The following is a 25,256-nucleotide window of genomic DNA, read 5'->3' on the forward strand; positions in this document are numbered from 1 at the left end:
TCGGTTAGCAGCTTGTTAAACCGTGACAGCGATCGAAGGATTGTGGGGGAGAAAAAAAAAGAAAAGAGAAAAAGAGAATACTTTCCGACAGGAAAGGAATCCGGTATAAGCTCTCGAAGTCTCTTCCGTAGAACCAACACTTTAATCAACGTAGTTAATGATTGGTACATCTTTTAATTACTTGTAGGTGGTTAAAATAAAAAAAAAAAAAAGCACAAAAGATACCTTTCATTTGACTTGTTACCACTAATATAGACCTATCGTGGTGCACTTTACGTCCTACAAGTACACAGAGAAATATAAAATTCGAAAAATTTCAGGCAGGTTTTATTATCCGCGACTTATTATTATTATTATACTTAATATTTGCCCGACGTTACGAAACTTGTAAGCGCGAGAACATTTAAACGGCGATAAGATAACTCTACGGTATAAAACGCGATCCTTCGCCATTACTTTGTGTATTATATATGTATAGCTTAAGTTTTTAGCATAGTTACATAATGCGCCGCGAAGATAAATTTTCTTTCCGACTTTCGGAAAACAATGTTGGGGCGTTTTAATTTTCTCGCAAAAGTTTCGCGCGCGAAAGCATTGCGGAACTTTCATTTGTTAAAAAGTGCATTTTCTCCCTTTCGGCATACGCCGTGTACATTTGTTTAAACCGAACACAAATGTGCGTGGGCTCCCAGAGTGATTTGCGCCATATTAATGCACGAATAAAGAATTAGCTGTGATATATTTTTAAAGCGCCATATGAAAGAGACGTTGCGGCATTGGAATATTAACTGTTTAAAAAAATATGTTTTTTATGCGTCGCTGGAAAAATTTTTCAATAAATTCGTTTTTAATAATAAAAAAATGCTTTCAAGCGAATGCAAGTATATCAGGTGGCAATATCGATTTCGTCTCTCTCTCTCTGTCGGTTTACGCAGTTTGTTTCATATATGCACGCTTCTAAAAAGGAGGATACCCCAGAGCAGGCCGCCGCACCATATAACGATTATTCTCGTTCGAAGAGTTCATCTCCTTTCGCGGAAACTGTAGTTCGGTGAGCGGGGATATTATACTCGAGGGCTAAGGTTTAAGTAGCCTCATAAATTACGCTACTTTTGCGGAGGGATCACCTAATCCACGCTAGGAGCGGTTTCGGCGAAAAGCGAACTCCGCCGCTATCCAGCCATGGAATTTATATCTCTTGACGTCTCAAACGCAAAGTGACGTAGCCCGTTAGACGAAGTAAGTTTCACGCCGTGAAAAAGTATTAGGGCGATTCATCTAAACTAAGGCCGTTTCAAGGAGCTGTGCATTTCGTCACGAAATTACGAGAGGAATATGCGGGCCAGAAATGTCTTTTTCATAACTGTATAATTATGCCAAATTTATAGAAGGAATTGTATTATAATAAAAAAATTATATCAAATAATATTTGTAATTTTTTTTTACGATTAAATTAATGATAACTGTAGTTCAAGATAATTACCACGCCGTCCTTGTCAATCGAAAAGAAAGAAAATTTTTAAAAGCTCTAGTTTTTGAAAATTGTTCTAAGTTACCCCAATCCAGCGCTCCACTTGAAAAGGGAGTAATACAAATATAAATCGTGCGAGATAATTTTCCGAAATTACATCTACGTTTGTCGCGATTTTCTCTACGAGAACACGTCGCGTACACACACGTAAGATTGTCATAACTCACGCGTCGTATCACGACACCACGAGGATAACGCGATTACATATGTACATCACGTTCGCGACTAGAATATCAGACGGTACAATTCCTCCCCGAAATTCGACGTTTCGCTCTCGAGGCGCGGTTCTAATGCCGCTTGCTTACCGCGCAGGTTGCAATAATGTATGCCGCGCACACTTCGTGAATTGTTTGCCCGCGCTATGTACACTTATCAAATTAGACACTCGCTACGTTGATAAATCCAGCACGAGCGTTTGGTTGCCGCGCGACGTTCGTTACGCATGGCATAAATGATACACGCACTGGGGTAAACGTAGCGAACAACGCCGAGCTTGCACGTTTAACGTACGCCTCAAACGAATTATCTTCGCTCATGGTAAGAACATCCCGAAATTCAATTTCCCCTCTAAGGAGGATGGTAAATAAAGGCAATATGTGACATTTTGTTTTCGAGCCGCTAGCTTAATTACTCACCGTCATTAATAATTGCATAGTGCGCGCTACAATTTAATCATAAGTAGATCATTAGTTCAACCCCGCTAAGTAAACTCAAAATAACACAAAGAAGAGTTTAACAAATTTCAAGCTGCACTGTTAATTTCAAATGCATTTCAGAAAACTGCACTCGATTTAAATTTACATTTAATGCTCGATATATTCCCGATTTTTTTTCCTTCCTCCCCCGTAATTTCATATTTCCTACGTTGTTCGCAACTCTACCGTATCAAAAGAAACGTAGATAAGGATCAGCGTAACTTTACCGCTGAGCGGACAATGGACGATGCGCCTAAGCTTCATTCCCCACATAGAACCGCGAGCGATTCGGTTTTTATCGGGTACCGGCCAATTGATCTGTGCGCTTCTGGAAATAATGCGGCCGTGCGGTTATCGCCAACGTGATTTTACGATCGACTGCCGCGGACGAGACAATGGGCCACGCTGTTATTTATTAGCCTCGCGAATCTACGCGCATTATGCCCGATCGAATCTGTCTGGATCGTGCGTGATTGGCCCACGGTTTATACACGGTTTAGACGGTCTTTCAATACGAAATCCCGTTGAAATAAATCATTAGCATGCGCGAGCCCGCAGCCGGCTATTATGGTTAAATAATCGCGTTATTGTAACTGATGGCGCGCGGCGCCTAAAAACCGCAATATCCAACACCGCCGTGCGACTAGTCGTACATTTCCATCACTCTTTTTTTTTTTTTTTTTTTTTTTATTCGGAAACGTTACCGTTAAAAGCCGACAAGATGAAAGAATTGTCGAGAAATATTAAAAAATAAAATATGAATTTGCATAACGTCTGCACGGTTTTATAGTGGCGATAAATGTTTTCGCAACGACGTCTACCGGTAATATCTGCAGGGAGCACGAAAAGAATCGTATAATTCTTATTCCGTAGTAAGATCACGAAACGTCGCTTAACACGTCTGGCTTTTTCCCAGCTTTCTTCCCATCCGTTCAAGAAATTTACATAAGCCAACACCCGATTTTTCCGGCGCATTAAATACGTTTAAAGAACATTTAGCGCTTTCAAACTTAATAATTTGTACATTCGAAAAAGTATCGAATTATTGAAATTCACTAAGGACCGTTAAATAGCGACATTCGTGCTTCCGATGGCAATTTAATGAAACATCGCGACAATTAACGAAGCTCGAATAGCCTCCGACCACATCATTGTTTCTTTCCTTGTTTCGAACCGACCGGCCCGCCCAGCTTTGCCGCGTTCGTTCCTTCATCTGTCTTTCCGTGCGGAAGAACGGTGGAGGGAAATGGGGAGGGAATGGTCTTGTTTTCAGAAAACTTCAGATCCAATTCACCAACTTTCCACATTACGACAATGCCGTTCGAGTTCGAGGACGCGTGGAGTAGTCTTTCACCCGTTCGAGAGTAAATGAAACTGCCGCAGAGGGAAGCAGCGACCAGCGAGACGTTCCTCTCCGAACAGAAAAGGGAGCGCGAATCATCTTCTCCCCTCAACTTCATCATTGATTACATGTTCCGCTACTGAGCAGAATTCGTCTCACTCCAAAATTAATTAATGGGTTCTCTGGTGAACCGCGCCAGTTGCGCGATAGTTTTTTTTTTTTTTTTTTTGCGGACGTCGAAAAAGCAAAAGAAATTAAAATTGATCTTCCATTAAGTTGATTACTTTATTTACCGAACGAGAGAAGAAATTTGATTTTCTTAATTGATTCTACGAGACAATTTCATGTTGCTGTTCATATTCGCCTGCATTACGGAAAAATAACTATTGAATTTTCTTTATTATAGAATCTAGTGATGCTGTGTAACCGGAATTTGAGTTGTTTGGAACACCCCGTATATGCATTCGTGGGAAATTTTCTTGCTGAATGCTTATATGCACTCGTTATAGTGTTTAAAAGGTTAATCCGGTATTTGCGTAAATTGAATGCACACAATCCTTTTAAAACGCTTAAAGTTTGCGCCGGGGAGCGCGTTGGAACTCGGCGATTAACAATTACGCGCCGAATTTGTGTCTCATTAACGAAAAGTGAAATCGCTGCCATTGAATCTGGCGCGTTGCCCAAGTTTCACGCGCGATCGCGCAAAAATACACACCCGCGGGTCATATCGGGTCACATCGGAAGCCAGAAATGGTAAACTTCTCGCTTATCCGTACTCGTTTGCGCCACTAGCGCGATTCGTGCCTCGTAGATCGCCGATGGATTAACGGACCACCGATCGATAGGACACATTCGCGTTCGTCGGCTTGGCTATCGATTTTCGAGGGCTCAACGGGCCTCGATCTGCGTATTCCATCCCTCTGATATATCGCACTTTACCCCACCACCCCTCCCGAATCGTTCTGATCGTTAGAAATTTGATTTCACGCTCGCCGCATCCATAACATCCTCCGTGCACGAACGCGAACAACGCCAGCTCTAGTAATGGTACATGGAAAATAGGGTTTTCCTACTGTGCGTATTAAAACGGATGGAACGCGAGATTTGATTGAAATTATTGACGCATATAATTCTAATATAAAAAAAAAAAAAACTTAAAAAACAAAAATTTAATTACGTTAATTCAAGCTTTGATAAGTAAAAATGGTAAGCGAATAAATTTTTTACGCGCGTATAAATTGTTTTCTTCGAGAAAATTAATTTACATTATAATGTCGCGATATAAGGAATAATGCCAACTATCGGCTGAAATTGATGCGCGAAACGCGATTCTTTATCATCTCTTTCGTATCTTAAACTTCGACGTCGTAAAGAAATATGAAAAACAGGTAAATAGTTTATACGCACGTAAAAAGGACGATAGGTTCTTTTTTACGTAACACCTAGTATGTGCGTATATGCATGCGCATGTGCATGTACCGTTCTCTCGTGCTCTCATTTCCCGTTACCCTCTCGTCTACCTGATGTAACGGGCGTAGTCCCAACGCGAAATAACTCGCATAAATCACGATGGTTACGTAGATACATTTCGTGCGATCCCACCGGCGGCAATGTTTTAATAAAACCCCGGGCCCAATTATTCAACTCGACGACCTCAGCTCGCGTCCTCAAATGACCCGTGTACACATACTGAAATCCTTTACCTTTAACCAAATAGTCACCCCGGCCATTTTGTTATTTTATTCAAAAAGGGAGGGACGGTCGGCCATTTGTCACTTTTATTTCCGCCGCGCGTGTAAGTTTGCCGGGGCATTTTGGCATTTTCGATAAAAACGATTGGCAAGCATCGTGACAAATAGCCGTCATTCCTTCTCGCAGTCGACGCCGAAGCCGCGGATCACGTTACGGCTGTTTGGACAGCCGTTAGCCGTTAAAAATAGCACGTGCTTCCGAAGTTCTCCCGCCCGACCTTTTCGCTTTTCCACCTCGCCCCGAATCTCGTTATCTCCGCGATAATCCGAAATCACGCAAACGCCACGCGGACCGTCGGCCGGAAAAGACGGAGAAACGGTTTCGAGAACAGCGACTCGACGTTGACAAACGTCGCGCGTACCATTTTCGAGCGCTACATCCCGGCGCGAGACGGATGTCAAAAACACACGTGAAACTTTGATACAACCCAGCCGACAGCTTCCGGTCAGGAGATTCAGGATTCCGCGGATCTGAAATGCACGCGGTGTACGCCCCCATCGTTATGAACGAACGGGGCAGAAGCTAAAGTCGCCGCCGAGGCGCGCGGGACAAAGTAAAAAAAAGTTTTCACTACTCTCATCTCGGTTCTTATTGCTCTTCTCGCTAGCCCGAGCTCTTTATTCTTTTAAGACTCGCGTACAGCGGAATCGTTTTCGAAGGAAAGAAAGAGAGATCTACCTTGTTGACTTATTCGACGCGAGAGTTGCGAGAAAATTATGTCGATCTTAATGCAATCCCATAGATTGCACTTTTTTTCCCTCCTCGCAGTTTGTTTAAAGTCAAATCACCGATGGAGTATTCTCTCGTTCGAAGGACGCATTTTTATCGGTCGTATTTTTTCAAGCGTTTCGAAATTGTTGAGACACCGGAGCTTCGCGGGAGACAAGCGAAGGGATTGAGCAGTTCTTGATTATCGGAGGAAAAAAGAGTACCGTGAAATACTTATTTCTTAACGAGAGCTAATTACCAGATATGTATTTGCGTAATTTACATTCTAAGAGCGGAGAAAAAGAGAGAGAGAGAAGAGAGAGAGAGAGAGTACTCGTTAAAGTCTATTGCGTAAATGTAATTGGACTTGAAGTAAATAAGAATGTCGACTAGCCAATTATCACGGCTCAGTGAATCGAACCTTGCGATTTAAAAGCCGAAGTGATCACAACTTAACGACGCGTCGATGAACATTCTCTCGTGACTTCACAATTTCAATACAATTATTGCAATGTCTGTTTTGCTGCCATTTAAACACCGGACGACCCTTCGCCGAATGGTTAATATCTCGTTACCGTTTCAATTCTGAGAGCTCGCCGTTTAATCGCACGTCGAGACTACTCGAGATATTACTTAAAACGCGCTTATGTCAAAATAAATGTTGAAGTATCAACTTTTTAAATAATAATTTTATGTAATACGTAAAAAAAAAAAATTTTTTGCCGCAAATTATTTTATATATATATATATAGTATAATAATATATATAATCGTTTAATTATTGTGTATTGTTTCCTTTTATTAATAAGTCTTAATTCCTATATCGGATGACGACATTAGTTATTGGAGACGGTTAAGCGTAAGATTAACGAAGTGAAAAAAATTAACACGACTTTATTACATTTCCGCTACGGCAGTTGCAAAAGTACGGACTTGTGCTCTTTATTGATTTTCCATCCTACAGGGAGAGGTCAGTGTACCTTTAAAACGTTATCGGCCACTTATACCGTCGTTTTATCGTTTTCTCAAGAAAATCATTCAACATAGAATAAACCATACCGACATATCCTCAACGCGCGCCTAAGACAGTGCAAAGCACAGTGATTGCGAGCATAGTTCTTGGTCGAGGATAGAGTTACCTAGTAATCTATTCCACTTTCAGCGAGACTAACATTTTTATTCTAACGGCGATTCCGCAAAATGTAGAATCTTCTTCTCCTACCTCAAAAACGCCACGTTAGATCGAATCGAATTTATTGTAACCGCGTCTCCGCGATGCTAATTTATTTTCTCGCTTGACTCATTTTGTGCCGCGAGAGTAAAAAAAATGTTTTAAATGTTAATAAAATTTTTATTATTCCGTTAATTTTGATTGTTTTCATTATTTTATATATTTTAATAAATATTTTTACGCACGTAATGCATTTTTTCTCAAAACGTACTGTAAAAAATAAAAAAAATATGCAACTTACCGGTCTGCGTGAGTGTCAGCGGAGTTGAAGATACGGCTGATAACTGTAACATAAAATAAAAAAATATTAATGTAGAGATGCTGAGAATAAGTAATTAATGTTTGAACAAAAAAAATTACGCGTATGTAATTGATTCTTTAAAAATATTTAAAAAAAGAAATAAAAATCAAGTTCATAAAATGTACGTGTATAAAGTATCGATCGCAAATGTTATATTTATAATGACAAATGTCTTACGATTATTATTCAAATGTTTGTGTTACTGCGAAATGAGTCGCGTTACCAACGCGCTTGACCGGCGACTCTGAGATTCCACGGGAATCACGTGTAAACATACCGCGTGCTCGACCGCAAGCGAAAAAAAGGGAAATGAGAATAACGTAGCTCGCACTTCTCTCCTCAACGCCCCTCACCCTAAGTCTCTGTCTTCTCGTCTTCATGCTTTGCAGCTTAACGCATTGTAAAGAAGGAATTTATATCAAATATAAATTCGAATACGTCTTGAATTTTTAATTGATGATACGTTGCAATATTTGCCAATCAGATTACTTATTTTTACTTTACATAAATAATCTACAGAAATAAATATAACTGATATCTGAACATCACATTTAAATTACATTAGAATCGCTACGCGCGATAATCTTGCGCGAGGCGATGACTGAGGACCGCGCGCGCGAGCCACGTACACCGCACCGCCGAGATCGCCGTGAGTCCCGCGATTGTCGTAGGTCGCATCGTGGTCGACCGGCTGTGCCGGTCAATGCCCTCGCGTACGCGCGTACGCGCGAGACACGGCTACTGCGCGGCTGGGGCTATCTGTGGGCAGCCGGGCATCATGCCCGTAAGGGACGATGTAAACGCCGCTCGCGCGCGCGCCTTTGATTTCTGCTGTCGCTCTCTCGCAGCGATACCGCGATAGACAAATGCACACCGGCTTGATATCCGGAAATTTCGCGGCCGTAATTCATTATTGAAAATTATTAAATGTTACAATATGTTAAACCATTTTCTTTTACATAAAAGAAACAAGAGTGAATAACGCATGCGAAGAACGCGCTCTGTAATATCTAGTATATTTTTTAATATTTTCGAGGCAGAGCACGTGCAAAATAAAATATAAAAAAAATCTCAAAAAACGTATCTCGGTAAATATTTTCGTTAACGTAAATTTTATTAAAAATGTTATATAGATTATAATATAAAGCTGCAATGTATAAAATAAAATGTCCCTCCCGCAATCGCACGTGCACACGTTACATGCATGTATAATTGTATTAATTAATAATAGATTGTCCTGAATTTTAATAAAATTGAAAATAGACGTTTCGATAATTGCCACTTTGTAGAATAAACTGCGCCGTCGTGTCTAATCTAAGATCTTGTGAAAGGAAAATTCTTTTGGTCTGTTTTTACTGTAAGACAGATAAGTCTAATTTGTTTTGGATGACGGCAGTACAAGCACAATCTAATAGCGAAATCAACTGAAACGCAATCCACGCAGTCAGAAATCAATTGACATTTTTGAATGCCCCGCTTGGAGAGGTGAGATTAAAGTGTTCCCTGTCGTACGAACTCAGCCGTTCGAAAACGAATTACAGCACGCCTGCGCGTATTGCAGTAAATGGATTTATCTCTCAGTTAGCTTTGCTATTGACGCGTCGTCAGCGAACATTATTCCGGGTTAAGCCGATTTGTTTTACTTAAACCCGTAAAACGGGCGGGCCACCTTCTATCCAAATTAGAAAGATAATTGAATTTTCCGATTTATATGTTATTATTCCGCCAACGCTGCCTTTTTATTTGTTCTTTTCTTTTTTTTTTTTTTTAACAAATTTTCCAACGAGTTAATCCGATAACCAATTGAAGTCCAATCTAATCTTTTAATTTAGTAATCGTAATTTATTTGAATTTAATACATTCTAAATCGACGTCTTTCTCCAGTATTTCGCGCGTGATGACGATGTGCGGTTCTTGCACACGATAATGAAATTTCGATCGCTATATTGTTCGAGATATTAGGGTGTTTGCTAATGCGATGGACGGGCCGCGCGCCGGTTTGCGCCGTGACGGTGGTACCCGGTCGTACCTGCGAGGGTGCGTTCCTCACTTTTGCTCTCCAGGAGCTCGCGTCGGTTCACATTTAAATTTATAATCTGCTCCGCTCGGAACGAGGAGGTCTTCTCCGTCCGAATGCTTGTAGTAAATTGATTTGCAGTATAACTCCGTTCCCTCACCGGCGTTAGAGGGCTTCGCATCTCGTCCCGGCGATAGGAGGGTGCGGCGTGAAAAAGACATGGAAAGCTGTGCAAGCAGAATGGCGAAACGCTCGAGGGGGTGGATGAAGGAAGCCGGCGGCGCATGACGGGTTTGAGGAGGGAGGAAATGTAAAATACGAGATGGTCTGGGCGCGGTAAGCGATTTCCGGTTGACTGACTGACATCGGTAAGCTTGCCGCTGCCTCCGGGCAACCCTCTCACCGTCTAGTCGGTTTTCCTTCGCGCTCTCCCGAGCTATTCGCATGCGGACGTTCGCGCACATACGTACAAGGGCGCGCGCGTATTTGTTATGCGCAGACAACGTCCTGTATAAACGTGCACGAGGGCCGGGATTCTCGCTACTCCGTTTTCCACTCGGAGGCTCGACCGCGATTAAGGTACTCCGCGACAAGACGCGCCAAATTGCATGGTATTTCGAAGAGGCGGGTACCCATCCACATTGCCTGGCAGCGATTTCGACAAGAACCCGCTTTTCCGACGAAGTGGCCGCACCGCTTGCCGACATTTTTTGCACATCACCGTCAACGCCAGTCTGAGCCAATGACGCAATCGATGTTCCGACGATTTTATCGCGTTTTATCGGGCACAACAAAATTTCCATCGTTACAGTCACAACGTCAAATTTATCGTATTTAAACAATTACAAAATCTTTTTTCTTTTTTTTTTTTTTTTACTTTTTAACGTTTTATATATTATTCGTACCTAATAAATATTTGACGGTCTGTTTGATTTTCATTACGCGTAAAAGAAAAGATCAAAAGCCATTGAGAATGCTAATTAACTGCTTGATTATTTACAACGAGTGCGTCAATGTTAATTTCTGGTCAAGCGAAACTCTCCCGGAATCATATACGCGTGTACAGTATCGAGGACGTTTATTAGAGTTTCGAGCTTCTGTGAGTCGCCGCTGCAGTTGCAATTGACTTCGAAGTTTCCGCGCGACGCGGGGTCTGTCTGTTTCGCATTATACTGCCAAGAAGCACGGTCCACGAGTTTCCGTTTTATACCCCGGTGAGCCGGCGCGATTATAAGGGACTCGAGAAGACAGGGCCGTCCTAAATTGCACTCGAGTGTTTCGTAACTCCTCCCGACGTAGTGACGATATTCCCTCCAGATGTACTCTACAAAACCCGACGCGCTCCGAGAGAAATCTCGCCGTTCTCATGTAACCCGACGAGACACCACTTCCATGTATACGTATACGTAAGATAATTCTTATTAAAGAGAAGAAAGACGGGGGCAACGAATTTTCGTATCGCGTGTTCTCGTGCTCGCGATATACTTTGAAGGAGCCGTGCACGCGATAAAACTTGCGATGCTATCATCGCCTGACTACCGCGAAAAGAACGTAAGGTTATAACGAACCGAAGAAGATCACACGGCAAAAAGAGCTAATTACTTGATTATCAAGTTATCTACCTTTTACTTGTCGTTTCTTCTAGATTAATTTTTAAAAAGCTTCTAAATTAAATTGTAAAAGGTATTAAATTACTTTTGCTTAGCAAAGGGCTAGTTCTGGCGATTGCATGTAAAGATTTTTATTATTTTATTTTTAGAAAGAAAGAGAGAAAGAAGTATTGTTTCAAACGCGAAAAAAAGTCCAGATTTTTTTTACATACCGTAGAACAGCGGCAGTCAATTGACTAACCGAGAGAGCAGAGCAGATCAGTCGGATTCTAGCTATCGAGAAATCGTAGCGACCTTTCGGTCACGGGCTCAGTTCGTCGTACGAAGGGAGAGATGAACGAATTGAACGAGAAGGGGAAGAAAAAAAAAAAGAAAAAAAGAGAGAGAACGGGGGAGAGTTGCTTCGCTGCATGAGAGAAAATCGCGCGAAATAAAAGCATCCAATTTCCTGCGAATCGTCCGTCGGATTTCTCGGCGGACTTCCTTCTTGCTCTTCCTCTCGCCGCGGCGTCCGACCAACGTGGGGCGAAAAGAAAGAGCGCGAAGAGCCGGCTCATGCTTTTCACGGCCGGACACGAGATGCCAAATGCAGTCGGTGAAACGTAAAATGCCGGGATCGCGAGTCGACGGGATAGGGTGACTGGTCTTTACCGAATAACTCGAAGAGCGCGTCGACTTCCGTCTTTATTCTTACGCAATCTGACATTCCAATTATTTATATCGCGCCATTAACGGCACAATGAAATCACCGCGACGTACGTCTCTCCCGTTTCTCTCTTTATCCCTCACCGTCCTACAAAGATTCCTTCTCGTTGTCTATCCTCTTTAAATATTAGTAAAAAGTGCGAGCCTGCCACGCATTATTTCTAAAATAAAATAAATGCGCTTTTCAGTTTCTTTTCTTTTTTCTTTTTAATTTGAATTAAATAAAGTAGACGATTCTTTAACGAATTATAAATATTCGCTGCGTCCGCAGAATCGAGGCCGGATCATTGAGAATTCCAACAGCAGTGGAGAGGTAGTCGCTATAAGCAATCATGTTTATTTCTTTTTCAAGTCTTTTTATAATACCAAAACGGCTTACTCGTACAATACCGGCGAAGCATTGTACGTTTCAAATAATAAAGACAACAGCTGCGGATTTGAATGTAAGAGCCGCAAACTCCCCGCTGGATTGCTGATGCGGCGTGACGTTCGCTTATTTGCATCGCATAATTGACAATACCGCTATTCGTCAGATATTCTCCGCTCCTTTGGTCTTCTCTGTCGCTTCCCGTTCCACTTTACGCCTTTCGCGGCTATTGCGATCTCTGATATCCTTTATCTTCTAACAATATACTTGCCGGACGTCTGCCTCTCAATGTTACATGTTTAATGAGTGAGAGAGCGAGCTTTTTATCGAATCGCATAACGGACATGTGTCTCTCGTGCGATTTCAAGTTTTGACCGGGTGTAGAAAAAAAAGTTAAAGCACACTCGCGTAAGCCGCATCAAAGATGAATATCGTTCTTCCCGGAGCCGTAAAAAAAGCAGACCGAAAGTAACGAGTTCATCTTCTCAAGCCACGTGGAGCATCAATTATTTATAACATCTTGTTGATACTACCCTGCTACTAGTCAGTCGCGCTTTTCATTGTTCTCTCCGCGGCTCTCTGCACTACTTATCGGCTTATCCGCCTCTTCTCTCTTATTTTTTTAAATATTAATACGTGCCTAGACGTCTTTCCAACTTTACCTTCGAGCAGACATACTCCGAGAGAAATTCTTTTTTTTTTTTTTTTTTCTTTTTATTAATTTAAGTAAATATATTATCTTGAAATTTTTTACTTTTAATAAGAATTATGCATTATATATATTTTAGAGTGTTTTAAAAATAAGCGGAATAATGCACGACTGAGTTATATTTTATCTTCAAAATCGTCTGCTTGAAAGTTCTTTATTTGAAAGGCGTTGTTCTTCATAAAAGATAATGCTGCTAGTAGCCAAGTTGGTATTCTCCGCGGAACGTTATCGGCGGCATCGTAACTGGGATCAAAAGTTAGATCCGCCCGGATTACGAGGAGATATATGTCCTCTCAGGCACCAATAGAGATCGAAGAGAATCCGCGCGACGATCGGATCCACGAGCCGTCGAAGCCCGTGAGCAATTAATTCATAAGCTACGCTCGACACAATGGTGAACTACGGTAGCACACATCCGTCTCTTCACGCAACAATGGCACGCGAGCACCCACACGTTGCGCCAATTGTATCAAGATATGAATGAGCCAATACAGAGATAAAGGACCTGGTCCCTAGGAGACCGAAGGTATTACTACACAGAATACACGTCTCCGCGATTGTCTCGTTGATATGTTAATTAATGTTATTGATGTTAAGCAAGACCGCTTCGAGTATCCAATATGGGTATCTATCAATCCTGTCAAACTGTAATACGGAATCGAAACCGCATTGACCGATTGTCTCGGCATCGCAAGTCGTATTAATCAATAAAATGCATTATTGACATAAACCGCAATTCTTTACGGCTAGATTTTCGTATAATAGTACCTGGGGGATAATTAATTAAATTCTTAATTATATATTCTACCCTTTGAATCCTTTGAGCGACATCAGCAAATTATGTAACGCCAACTCGCCACTGTCTCTTAATTATTTGTACGTATTTAAAAATAAAAACAATTTTATTTTATTTTTTTTTTGTTATTTTCTACTGATAATTTATTACTATATAGCATTGCGATAATCCTATTAACATTAAACACATTACCGCAGGGAGTCTTGGCTTTTTTTTTATAAAAAGACTTTCGATATTACAAAGTTCTCTGAAATCTCGATAGACGATAATTAACCGAGCGTAATACATCGCATTTTCCCTCTTACGAAGGTGAGGCGAGACGGCAAGCCCTGATTGAATCAGCACGATTCCCTCGTTGCGTATTACTCGTTGCGTAACCGCCTGATTCCGTCCTGCTCACCCACCCCTTATGGGTTCTCTCATTTCGTCCCTACCCCGAGAATCCTAGTCGACGACGCCTCGGGAAAACGAATCCTTTGAAGTCGTTCGTAATCGAAGAAGTAATTTCAGCGCGACCCTCGTCGGCAATCGTTTTTCCCCGGTCGTATAGGGTCGCGGATCTACCTCGCGAAATGTTATTATCGGAAGCGCCCTATTCTTGATAAAGACAATTAACAGCGTATTTCAGATGTAATTCACGCAACAACTTTGCCAGCGAATTGAATATAATTGAGGTGGAAAAAGTATATACTTTTGTATGTATTTAGCAGAAATTTATGTAAAAATTATATTATTTTAAAGCGACGCTTAAAAGAGATATATTAGACTTGCAAGTGATGTTTTGTTAATTTATCTTCGCTGAAAATATTACTTAATTTAGAGGCGTGATATTAAGAACAATCCAGTCAGTTTTGCGCGAGCGTACTCTCGTGAATGGCCTTCATGCTTTTCTTTTCCCGGCTCTATCTTTTCTCATATTGAGCTCCCTGTTAAAATTACTACCGACATTTTCCTCGGACGGAACCTAAATTCAATTTTACTTTACACAATCTAATTTAAGCAAAGCGAAACTCGTACTGTACGTGGCGAAACTTAGTTAACATTAAACTTCGCACATATTGGATTCAAAATACGATTCCTACCAAATTCAATCTGGAATAGCAAGAACAGGTCTTAACATCATGAAGAATAAAATCAAATTCAAAGCACGTATACCGAAGTTGAGCATAGATACCACTTTGTAAAGTAAACGATCTCAAAATGAAAGACTTTCCCTTTTCTGTTGTAAGAGATGAAGAAACTTCGCGGTCTTCCACGATCAACAAAATTTTAATGTGCAATTGTATTAAGCGCCAAGAAAACCCACTATGAATATGTGAGGAAAAGAAAAAAAAAAAAAAGCTTTCATCTCGATGAAGGCGATCCCCTCGAAGGTAATTTGAATAATTTAGTTTCGGGGAAAACAGTGAGAAAACTCGACTTCGCAGTAAAATATACGTTTTTTCTAAAACCTCGTAACATAAAATTTAGCTCGCCGCAATATTTCGCGCGGAGGAAATTTAACGACCATCGCGAACGGGTTAACAGTTGTACGGGGATCGAAAATCGAAGCTATGGAAAATTAATTAATTGCCGCGGGAAAGAAAGCGTGAGTTTGCGTGTTAACAATTAACGGACGGGACAGCTATTAAGAGATCTCGTCTTTTTTGTTACAGGTGCGAAGGCGGCTGGCTTCAACTCGAGGGCAGTGCTCGCGTTTGCGGTCGGAACCAGCGCTTCGACCGACCAGTCGTTCTCTTCTCGGACAAGCCGATCGCGGTTCTGCACATGCAGTAAGTACCTTCATAGCTTAATTTCAGTCAGCGAACAACCATTAAGTTAAAAGCAATAAGTTCTTCTCGGGCAAACTCGACCAAACCGCGCAATCAGCATTAATTACTCCGAGTTACAAAATATCCTACGGAAGAATGTTCTACTTGGCGCTGCATAAAATTCGGAGCATTTAAAGCATTTATAATGACACTAATGTTTGAAATAACATCGCAAATAAAAGCGATTTTAAACGACCTGTCTAATTTCGCCGGGAAGTTCCTTAGAAATTATTTTCGTTTCTCGTTCCATCTGCTGCGTATAAATACTTTTTTAACATAAGGCAACATTTTTCCCTTAAGAGTTTTGAAAAATGTAAGATTTTAGCAAGGGCGATTGAACCGGTATACGCGTACGTGTGTCTGTATCGTTGCACAAAGGTTTCGCTGACTCTTTCTTTTTACGCGCTTTGTACAGAACAATTGTGTTCGAAATGAATAGCGAGTGCGTAAAGTCGATTTAACGTTACTGTGCGAGTTACCGTCAGCGTGGTACGTACTATTGAGGACGAAGGACGAGGACGGACGGCAGAAGGATAGGTAGAATTCCAACAGCATTACGAAATAGGAACACGTCCTGAGCTAAGTGCTTCTTACTACCCCAAGCCGTTGCCATTCGAGTTACCCGAACGTGCACTAGTAACGCTCGTACATCGAATTTTACTCTTAAATACCATTAGGCACTGATATCCGAGAGATTGAATTTGCACTCTCGGATCCTCGGTATCCTTGCAGAAGTTTCTCGCGGGTATCCTAATAAATCCGACTGATTTCGATAACTTGGCGAAGGAGCAAAGAGCTCAAGAGCGACGTGGCGCTGAGTATTTACACGATTCGCACCTTATAAGAAGCGATTTCCATTATCAAGTAGCTCTCTCTATTTCTCTCTCTCTCTCTCTCTCTCTCTCTCTATCTTTCTCTCTCTCTATCTCTCTCTCTCGCTTTATCCGCCGTTTGTACTTGAACATCAGCTTCTGAGAAGAGTTTAATTTAAATGCAAATTGATTTACCTTTGATAAAGTGAAATGGGGTTTCCTCTGTTTACTGCGAGGGCGAGAATTATTTTTTAAATTAACTTTCTTGACGGCGCCCTCGCCACGTAACCGTATTTAATTACGCTAAAATTACCGTAGAAAAGTACGCGAAATTAATAGCTATTTATGACCGATGCGCTTCGAAGCGATACAAGCATCAATAAAAGTGGAATGTAAATTAATTATTACGTTTGATGGAATGCGTTACACCGATTTATTTATTTATTTATTTATTAATTTATTTATTTATTTAACTGTTTAATGGATATAATCTCGGGAAGGACGTCAACATATTTTGTGACTTTATACCGCCAGTTTGTAGCATCATAATTTAAAATTAATGTTTAAACCAATTATGTTTTTCTCGTACATATCGCGTTGGATAATCAAATTTAATCTGATTGAAATCATAGCGTCGGGCAATTAATGCGCGCGATCCGTAAAATTTTTATTCGCCCCGCAGTTCGAGGTGAATTATTATGACGGCCGTCTGAGAGCATTGAAAAATCTGAATAATTGATTGGTACATATTGTTGGGCCTCACGGGAGTCGGTAAATGGTAGAAAAGTTGCAAATTCGTCCGTAGGTAAATTCCCGCGCGGCGCGCCACGCAGCGCTTCCATTATTTATGTTTCTTAATTGGCGCGTCCAGAAAAAAAAAAAAAAAAGTGAATTTCTTCGGACAACGAGAAGCTTCGTTACGAGCCGCTCATTAAATATTTATGGCGAAATCAGCGTCTCCGCGTCGTCAACTGAAGTCTACGTATACATAAAATATCAGCAGTTTGCCACACAACTCATTTTTTTCAGAGCGCCGCAAGATTTGCCGAAGACGGTTTCGACGATCCACTTGGAAAAGACGAACACGACGACATTTGACAAACACGCTTACGCCTCCGTGAAAAGCCGCGGTTAATTTTTTTATTTTTGTTGTCTGTCACGCGCACGTTTGAAAATCGCGAGACTCGTAAAAGTTAACGCGGCATAAAATTTAATCCCGCCAGTCGTTTCTGAAAGTAATTTCATCGTCCAATATGATGTTCAATAAATTTATGGAGAAATCACACTTGATTTCTATCGCAAATTGTTTCCACAAATTGCATGTAAATACAGTAACGTACATAGTAGATAATAATTGTATCAACTAGCATTAAAATAAAACTCGATGAGCGTAAAATTGATAAAACGTACATGCTAACGTAATAAAACGTAGTAAAACGTCATTTGCAAAGAGAATCAATTCCTTTTCAGCCAGCAAAAATTATAGCAATGTATTTTATTTATTATTTTTTAATTTTTTTTTTTTTTTGCGCATATATTAATTCGCCCCATTAATTTACAATCATTTTAAATTTAATTAGTAATAATATTTTAAATTATACGCATGATAAAATTGTTGAGCATCGCGTAAAAAATGTGAATAGCTGTGTGGTATTTGCTACATAGCAGCAGAATTTAAGAATAAGAAAATTCGAAGGTATAGTCGCTATCGAGAGTACTTCTGACCCGGAAATGTCTCCCGTGTTATTACTCGGCACTTTCTCAGCGAAGACTCCGAAACGCGGCTTGGTCGGTATGAAATTTATATAAGTTGGGAAGTTGAGTGTAATGTGGCAAACCCGTCGCACGCGACTGGCATAAATGTGTCAGGAAATGATTTATGGCGTTTAACTTCCACTCTCGTCCGCGGCAAGTTCTTGTATGAAAATATCTGGGAAACTTAGCGGCAAATGACAATCTATGAACTGTGCTTCGCGTGAATATTTATTTTAAAATATATATTACACAATAAGAAATCGAGTCGGACACGTCCACGTTCGCGAGAGGAGGAAAATCAGAAATACACATTGTCGCGCAACTGCTTCGTTGTTGCAGATTTTTGAAGCCGGCATGAAATAATTATAATGCCCGAAAATTATTTCGCAAACGAATCAGAATGAACGGGGAAATGAGAAGAAATGAAATTAACGGACGGGCAAAGCGCGTGTGCGGTGATATAAAATGGCGCGGTAAATTTTTTTTTCATGAATTCCTGGCTGAAAATTTCCTAGTGCCGCTTAATTGGTTTAATTAACGAGCGGCGACAAAAATTTCGTCGGACGAAATCTCGAAAGTACACAATGCACGCAAAACGTCGCATAATATTTTTCAGCGCCGCCTGTAAAGTAACGACACGTATCCAGCCGAATTCGAGGCAATAATCGGATTCCCATGAAATTTCAACGCGCTCATTTCCATAACTATGTCCTTTTATGTCACCGTGAAACATTGAAATGGACTGAATTATTCAACCGATAATACGCGGCTCATACGTGGAATACGGACGGAAACTTTGTCTGTTATGTTTCAACATATTGCATAATGCACTTTAAAGTACGGCCATTGTCCACGCAGGATATAAACCGTAATAAGGTCAATATACGATCTCGGTTTATCGCACGACGGTAGTGCTTTTGTGAGGAAAGTACGAGAGATACGCGTTTGTGCCTTGCTTATTTTTTTTCTTTCACCAATATTTGAGATTTATTCGTACGTATCATTTTTTTTTCTTTTTTTTTTTTTAAATAGAATATGAAACAAAAATAGCGAAATGTGCAAAAAAAATATTGCATAAAGTAACTGCGTGCGGTTGAACATACACAACGTTAGTAAAATTCTGTTTATTATGTCTCGCTAAAAAGTGTTCCTTTTTCGAAGTCGGAATATGTATGTGTCGTAGACGTTTCACCGGCAACGTATCCATCCCGTACATTAATAATAATTGATAATTGCATGTTACATTGCATGTAAGTGCGATACATTGATATATCGCTAATTTCCTCGTGCATTATTTTAATGAAATTATAATACTTCGGCGACTTTTGTTCGCGCGCGCAGAATCGATGAATCTATTATATTACCGGAGCCACGGTTATTATTTTAAAATGCAGGAGATGGAAATTAACCCGGTGGAATAAAACTCTCGCCCGGCGGTCATTTATCTTCTATTTGCGCGTACCATAATAATTAATTTGTAGAATTCGCCGTCCATGGAGTATGACAATTTCGCAAAACAATCCCCGCGGCAGCAACGACGCTGCGCAGTCGCGTCGCGAAGGGATTCAAGTACATTAAGTATAGCCGACGACGAGATTCCTACCAAATTTGGTGCAACTCTTGTCTTCGTGACGTAGCAAGTTTGCACCACCAAGCCCGGCGTATTATGTTTAGAGAGTACACGCATGTTTGAATTTTCTCTGTTTCTCTTTCTCTCTCTCTGTCTCTCTTCCTCCCCCGCCTTCTATTCGCCTTTTCTCTCCCTGATAAAAGTTTACAATCGCTGTTTACACCGCCCGCAAAGATGTTAAACTGCAAAGCCGTGCTCCAGTTTATTTCTACGATCGTTAAAGCAGATATTTGTTTTGGCTTTAGTCGAATTTCGGCTTGTCGTAAAGCTTCAACGATGTAGAAAAGCTTCCCGGCGAAACTTAATGTACAACTCATAATGAAATGAACTATGTGTTGACAAGGGTAAAGGCGATATGAAGCGGTAATTAAAAGTGTTTGCGATTTATCCTTACGAGCTACGCAGGAAAGTTCCAGGCAAACTATTCGTGCCACACACTCTGACAATCTGCATAATTAAATGTTCTAGATGTTCTTCGCTTATGCGCCAATCCTTTCTTTTACAGCTTCTAATTTATATGGAAATTAATTCACTTTTGACGAAGTAATACGGAGGGACGCCTTTACTCGCGACGAAATTAGTTTATTAAATTTGTAGCTCTAATTTTTCGCCATTATCCGTTTCAAGATTGCCGCCGTTCGCGACATCGTGCAGTCACGTCAAACCGCATTTGATGTTCAATCACGTAGCCGCAAGTTAATTTAGTTCGAGCACGGCCGTCGAACACCAAAGGACGGCCACTCTTTTCCGAGCGGCATTTCCGGCAGCTTAAGTCCCGCCATCCTAATTTTCGGTTCGTTTCACGCCGGCACGGCAGTCGCCTCGAACTTCCGCGAAACTTAGCCGGTCGCAATAAAATCGATATCTTAACAAAAGGGAACGACCTCTGGCAACGGCATGCCTTATGCGATCCATTAGGCGAATGAAAAGACAGGAAAGGCTTTGCACCCACATTTTTTTATAGTCTGCCATTATTTCGCCGATCTCTTTCGTTTTCTCTCTCTCTCTCTCTCTCTCTCTCTCTCTCTCTCTCTCTCTCTCTCTCTCTCTCTCTCTCTCTCTCTCTCTCTCTCTCTCTCTCTCTCTCTCTCTCTCTCTCTCTCTCTCTCTCTCTCTCTCTCTCTCTCTCTCTCTCTCTCTCTCTCTCTCTCTCTCTCTCTTTTGTATAAAAGGTATCTTCGTAGAAAAATGTCCGCGGGCAAAGAAATGGAGTTCGTGTGTTTATTTCAAAGTAGCTCCCTTAGTGTGCAGCTTCACGAAGGAGAACAATACGGGCCCTATCGAAATATCATTTTCACGAAAAGAATAATATCCGATAGATTGGAGTTTTATTCGTCGGGAAAAGCTCTTTTCTTTTAGGTACCATCGACCCAATTGCTTTTAGGATACTACGAATGGAGCAGGAAAATGTCAAACGGCGGGAGATCTCCAATTTCTTTCGAACGATAAATCACGATTAGATGTCCCGTGAAAAATATATTCGTTTGCTTTCTAGACGTGTGTTTCAAAATTTCATTATCAAAATGTTCCATTATTACTAAATATTAAAAGTAATGTACTCCGAATGGGCAATATTAGAATTATAATTTACGACGGAAAGAGACACCTCGGCAAAAAGCTACGAGTTTAGGAAATCTGAACGATGCATTAATTTATTGATAACTGCTTTTGGAAGATAAGGCACATGCTATAACTCAATATTATTATTATTTATATTTTACATTATAAAATATATATATAAAATAAATTAATTTCTAAATCCAAGTTTATTCTAATTATTATTTAATGTAGTAGCTAAAAATTAATAATATTATTAAGTTAATATTAAATTACTTTTTTAAATTATATAAAACATATTCAAAGGGAATAAATGAGTGTTACAAAAAAAAAAAAAAAAAAAATTATTTACTTGACAGCTAATACACGAAATTGAAGTAACACGATTCTTTTTGCTAAGCTAAGAAATGAAAGACAGATCGTGCGTCGAACCCCTAGCGGTAAAGAAAGCCTATCACGTCTTAGCTGCGGGTGAAACAAAAAAGACTAGAAGAAAGAGACGTCTCCCATATCGACGAACTGTGCTTTCGATTTCGCGCGCGAACCCACTCTTCCTCTTTATACCCTTGTCAGACTGCAACCCTGATTGAATGGATGCGGGCCCGTGCCACGTCTGCATCTTCGGATTGCTGAATCTGTCGAGGGATATAAAATAACCCCGTAGACGTTGCGAATAAAAAGAAAAAAAAAAGAGAAAGAGAGGTATTTGTATCAATTACGGTTATTTGAAAGCTTGTTTACTAAAAACCATTCGGTTGCGCAAACCGCAGCGGTTTCAATTTCGTGAACGCGCGACATTTTATTTTATGTTTCAGCCGTATCTTGCCGATATCGCATCGAAAGTGTGTCTCCCTCCCCAGAAAAATAACATTTCATTTGCTCAAACGAACGATCACCCCTCGTTCCTCAAGACGTAAGATTCTATTTACGACGAATGGGAGTTACCGCGTGAGGAATCGAACTGACGTAACCGATCCGGCTTAATCGCAAAGAAAAATTACGTTCGTTATCCTTTCCCGGCGAGTATCGATTAGCAGATTAGTTTTATCGAGTGCCACGGGCACCGGATATCTCGCGGTGTGTAGGAAGACGGAAAGAAAGACCCTCGAATCTGATTCCGGCAATCTGTCTGCCCGAGTCGGACTCGTCGGCCTCGCTTTTCCTCGCGAGGCCGGGGATACATTTTTCGAGATAATTTCCCGTCAGAACTCCCTCGGGATGGCTGCGCGCGCTCATCGACCCCGACGGGATGGGGCCAAGATAAGCCCGCGCAATATCGGATTCGAATCCTACGTACGAGGCTGTGGGGTGAGAACACCCTGGGGTACTTTCCGCCAGCCGAGTACAACGCGATGCCGGCATATCCCACGCGATCCACACGTACGCGATTTATTTGCCAGCGCAAGATGAATATTTTATTAACCCATTAGGATAAGTCTACAATTTATGTCGAACGGATCTCGCGCGGTAAAAAAAAAAAAAAAAGGAACTTAAGAGGACGCGCCGAGACCCAGTGAAAGCTCGCTAATATTTTAGGCATCGTTCATTGATAAATTGATAAAGATCTCTCGAGCCAGCAGGCGTTAGAAGATACCCCGTGGCAATATCTCACCTGATAAATTCGTACCTAAAGCTAGCAACGGATGTTTTAATTTCGCGCGTTATCACGTACACGTGTATCAGCATGGCGCAAACATTCTCTTAAAGAAAAAAATTACTTCTTGAAAGTTTAATTAAATTATCGTAAAATTCTTCGCTCGCGTGAAGTAAACAATGTTTTAAGTAAAAAAAAAGAAAATAATAAAATAAAGGACAAAACAAAACAGCGCTCTTATCTTATCTTAATAATGAATAAAATATAAAACAGAAGACTGAATCTTTGTATGAACGCGAGCTTTTTTTCCAAGGTGCCGTGATAAAACGTTCGCATTAAGGAGGTAGAATTGTTAGTCAACACCTCATTATGAAAATTGCTCGTGCTATTACCGAAACAGTTGCCGTTCTTCCGGCCTCACGCAAGACAGGAGAACGGAAGACGAAAGAGAATTGCATGCGCGGATGAGACGAGCGTAGAGTGCGCAAATTACGGGACCAAAGCGATTAATGTTAACGACACGCATTAGCAGTCTTGTTACGGATACAGGGACGGTCTCAATGCCCTCGCTTTTGCCGAGAACAATCTACTGACCTTAATCGCGCGGAACTGTTGCGTGCTTATATGTCGAACCTGTCGTGCGCAAAATACCGTCGGTTCGCTATGAACGTTTGATTGATGTAAGCAAAGTGCCGATTTGCCCGAATATATCGAGAGAAAAGTACAGTTACTTCCGGCCTCAACTATAGCTGCATGATATTGTATTTGAAACGAAAAATTGTCGAGACTAACGACATACGTATGTATTTCTTTTGATGCGTGCGGCTGTTATATTATAAACGATTTTTCAGTTCTACCCGACTGCAATTATTTCTCTAGTATTTTCGCCTTCCTTTGTTTTTTCCTCAAGCGATGATTCATTAAAAAATTTTAAATAATTAGAATGTAAAGATACTTCGATGCGTCTTTTGTTTCCCTATTTGATAGAACCACGTGAAATAAATCGCACAGAATTTGATGAATAATTGGAGTGCCGTTACGCGCGCGCAGCGCGTTATCTAATTGGTTATTTGTGAAGAAGCACAAGGCGTAAAATGCGATATGGCGTATTATTTTCCCGAACGTTGAGCAATTAATGCGTCATGCATATTATTATCGTCAGTGACATAGTCGGTTCGCTTCGGAAGTGATTAATTGCGTCGCTACCATATTTCCGAAGGTAGCGGCGCAGCCCTTTCGAGCGGATCGTCACCCCTCGACGTAGCGCCGTACGTAATTGGGCATTATCGAATTAGCCGGGCCTGTCGGTCAACCGTGCAGCTAGTTCTAGCGATAAGAATCGAATTTCGTATACACGTCATTCTCAAATGGTCGCCCTGGTGCGCCGGTGCATCGATAAGAGTCAAATTCTGCGTGAACGAATCCCCGGTGTCGCGCTACGCTTATCGATCATTACGGCTAAATGGCTAATTGTTTGTTAAATGCGAGACTTACCGTTCCCGATGCGATATCTCATTCGCACGTGGTTTGGCTCGATATCACCCTTTCTAGCCGCTTACTCCACAAAACGATGATCTTTATCGTCGCGTTAACGCGTTGCGGCTTGCTCTCGGCATTTACATGCATCGGCACACACGTGTTATTTATCCGGATTAATTTAAGATAAAATACCCGCCGGCGGAATTTAGTCGGCGCAGTTTAGTCGAGCTAATTTAATCAAGAATGAACCGTTCGATCGCGTTTACACCGTTAAAATAGTCGTTTAGACCTCGAGAAACGACGCGAGGCTTTTCCCGTTAAAATTGAAATTTCTTTTTTTACGAGAACAAAGAATTTATCACGTGTAATCTTCCAACCCTGCGAATTAGAGGCGAATAACGCTCTTTGCCACCCGGCGAATGCAAATCAACTAAATTTCACCTAGAGGCAAGATAAAGCTCGGAATAACGACCGGCAATAACGGCCGAGCGCAGACCGACGAGACGAAGGTGTAAAATGTTCGATCGGAAAGCTTGTATTTCTGACGAAACTAGGCTCTCCGAGTTTGCTGCACAATGGCAATCGATGGCGGCGGAACGCAAGGCAGAAAATTGCATCGCGGTACGCGGGCCACGTCGTTCCCTCGTTCCTCGTAGATACCACGGGAAAGTTGAATTTCCCGAAAGCGAATGTCAGTTAAACTAACGAACGGACCCGGGGCTAAAAACAGAGCGCGAAAAATAGTCGCGAAAATGACATGCCGCGGTGCGGCACGGCGCAGCGTTGTAATTTCAACGAATATTAATCCGCAGACATCACTTTTCCCGCGCTAATTAACTTGGCCGAAACTCCGAT

The 25,256-nt window shown here is 41.2% G+C and overlaps 1 protein-coding gene across 2 annotated transcripts in view; it reads left to right on the plus strand.

Moving 5' to 3' along the window:
- LOC139109161 (uncharacterized) overlaps positions 1-25,256 on the plus strand; it is a 204,380-nt gene that overhangs the window by 92,761 nt on the left and 86,363 nt on the right. For both annotated transcript variants that reach the window (XM_070668019.1, XM_070668027.1), the window contains exon 5: positions 15,419-15,535. In XM_070668019.1, the coding sequence (XP_070524120.1) occupies positions 15,419-15,535 (117 nt within the window). The remainder of the gene's footprint in view (positions 1-15,418; positions 15,536-25,256) is intronic.

The sequence above is a fragment of the Cardiocondyla obscurior genome, linkage group LG02 (genome assembly GCF_019399895.1).
Source record: "Cardiocondyla obscurior isolate alpha-2009 linkage group LG02, Cobs3.1, whole genome shotgun sequence".
Taxonomy (NCBI): Eukaryota; Metazoa; Arthropoda; class Insecta; order Hymenoptera; family Formicidae; genus Cardiocondyla; species Cardiocondyla obscurior.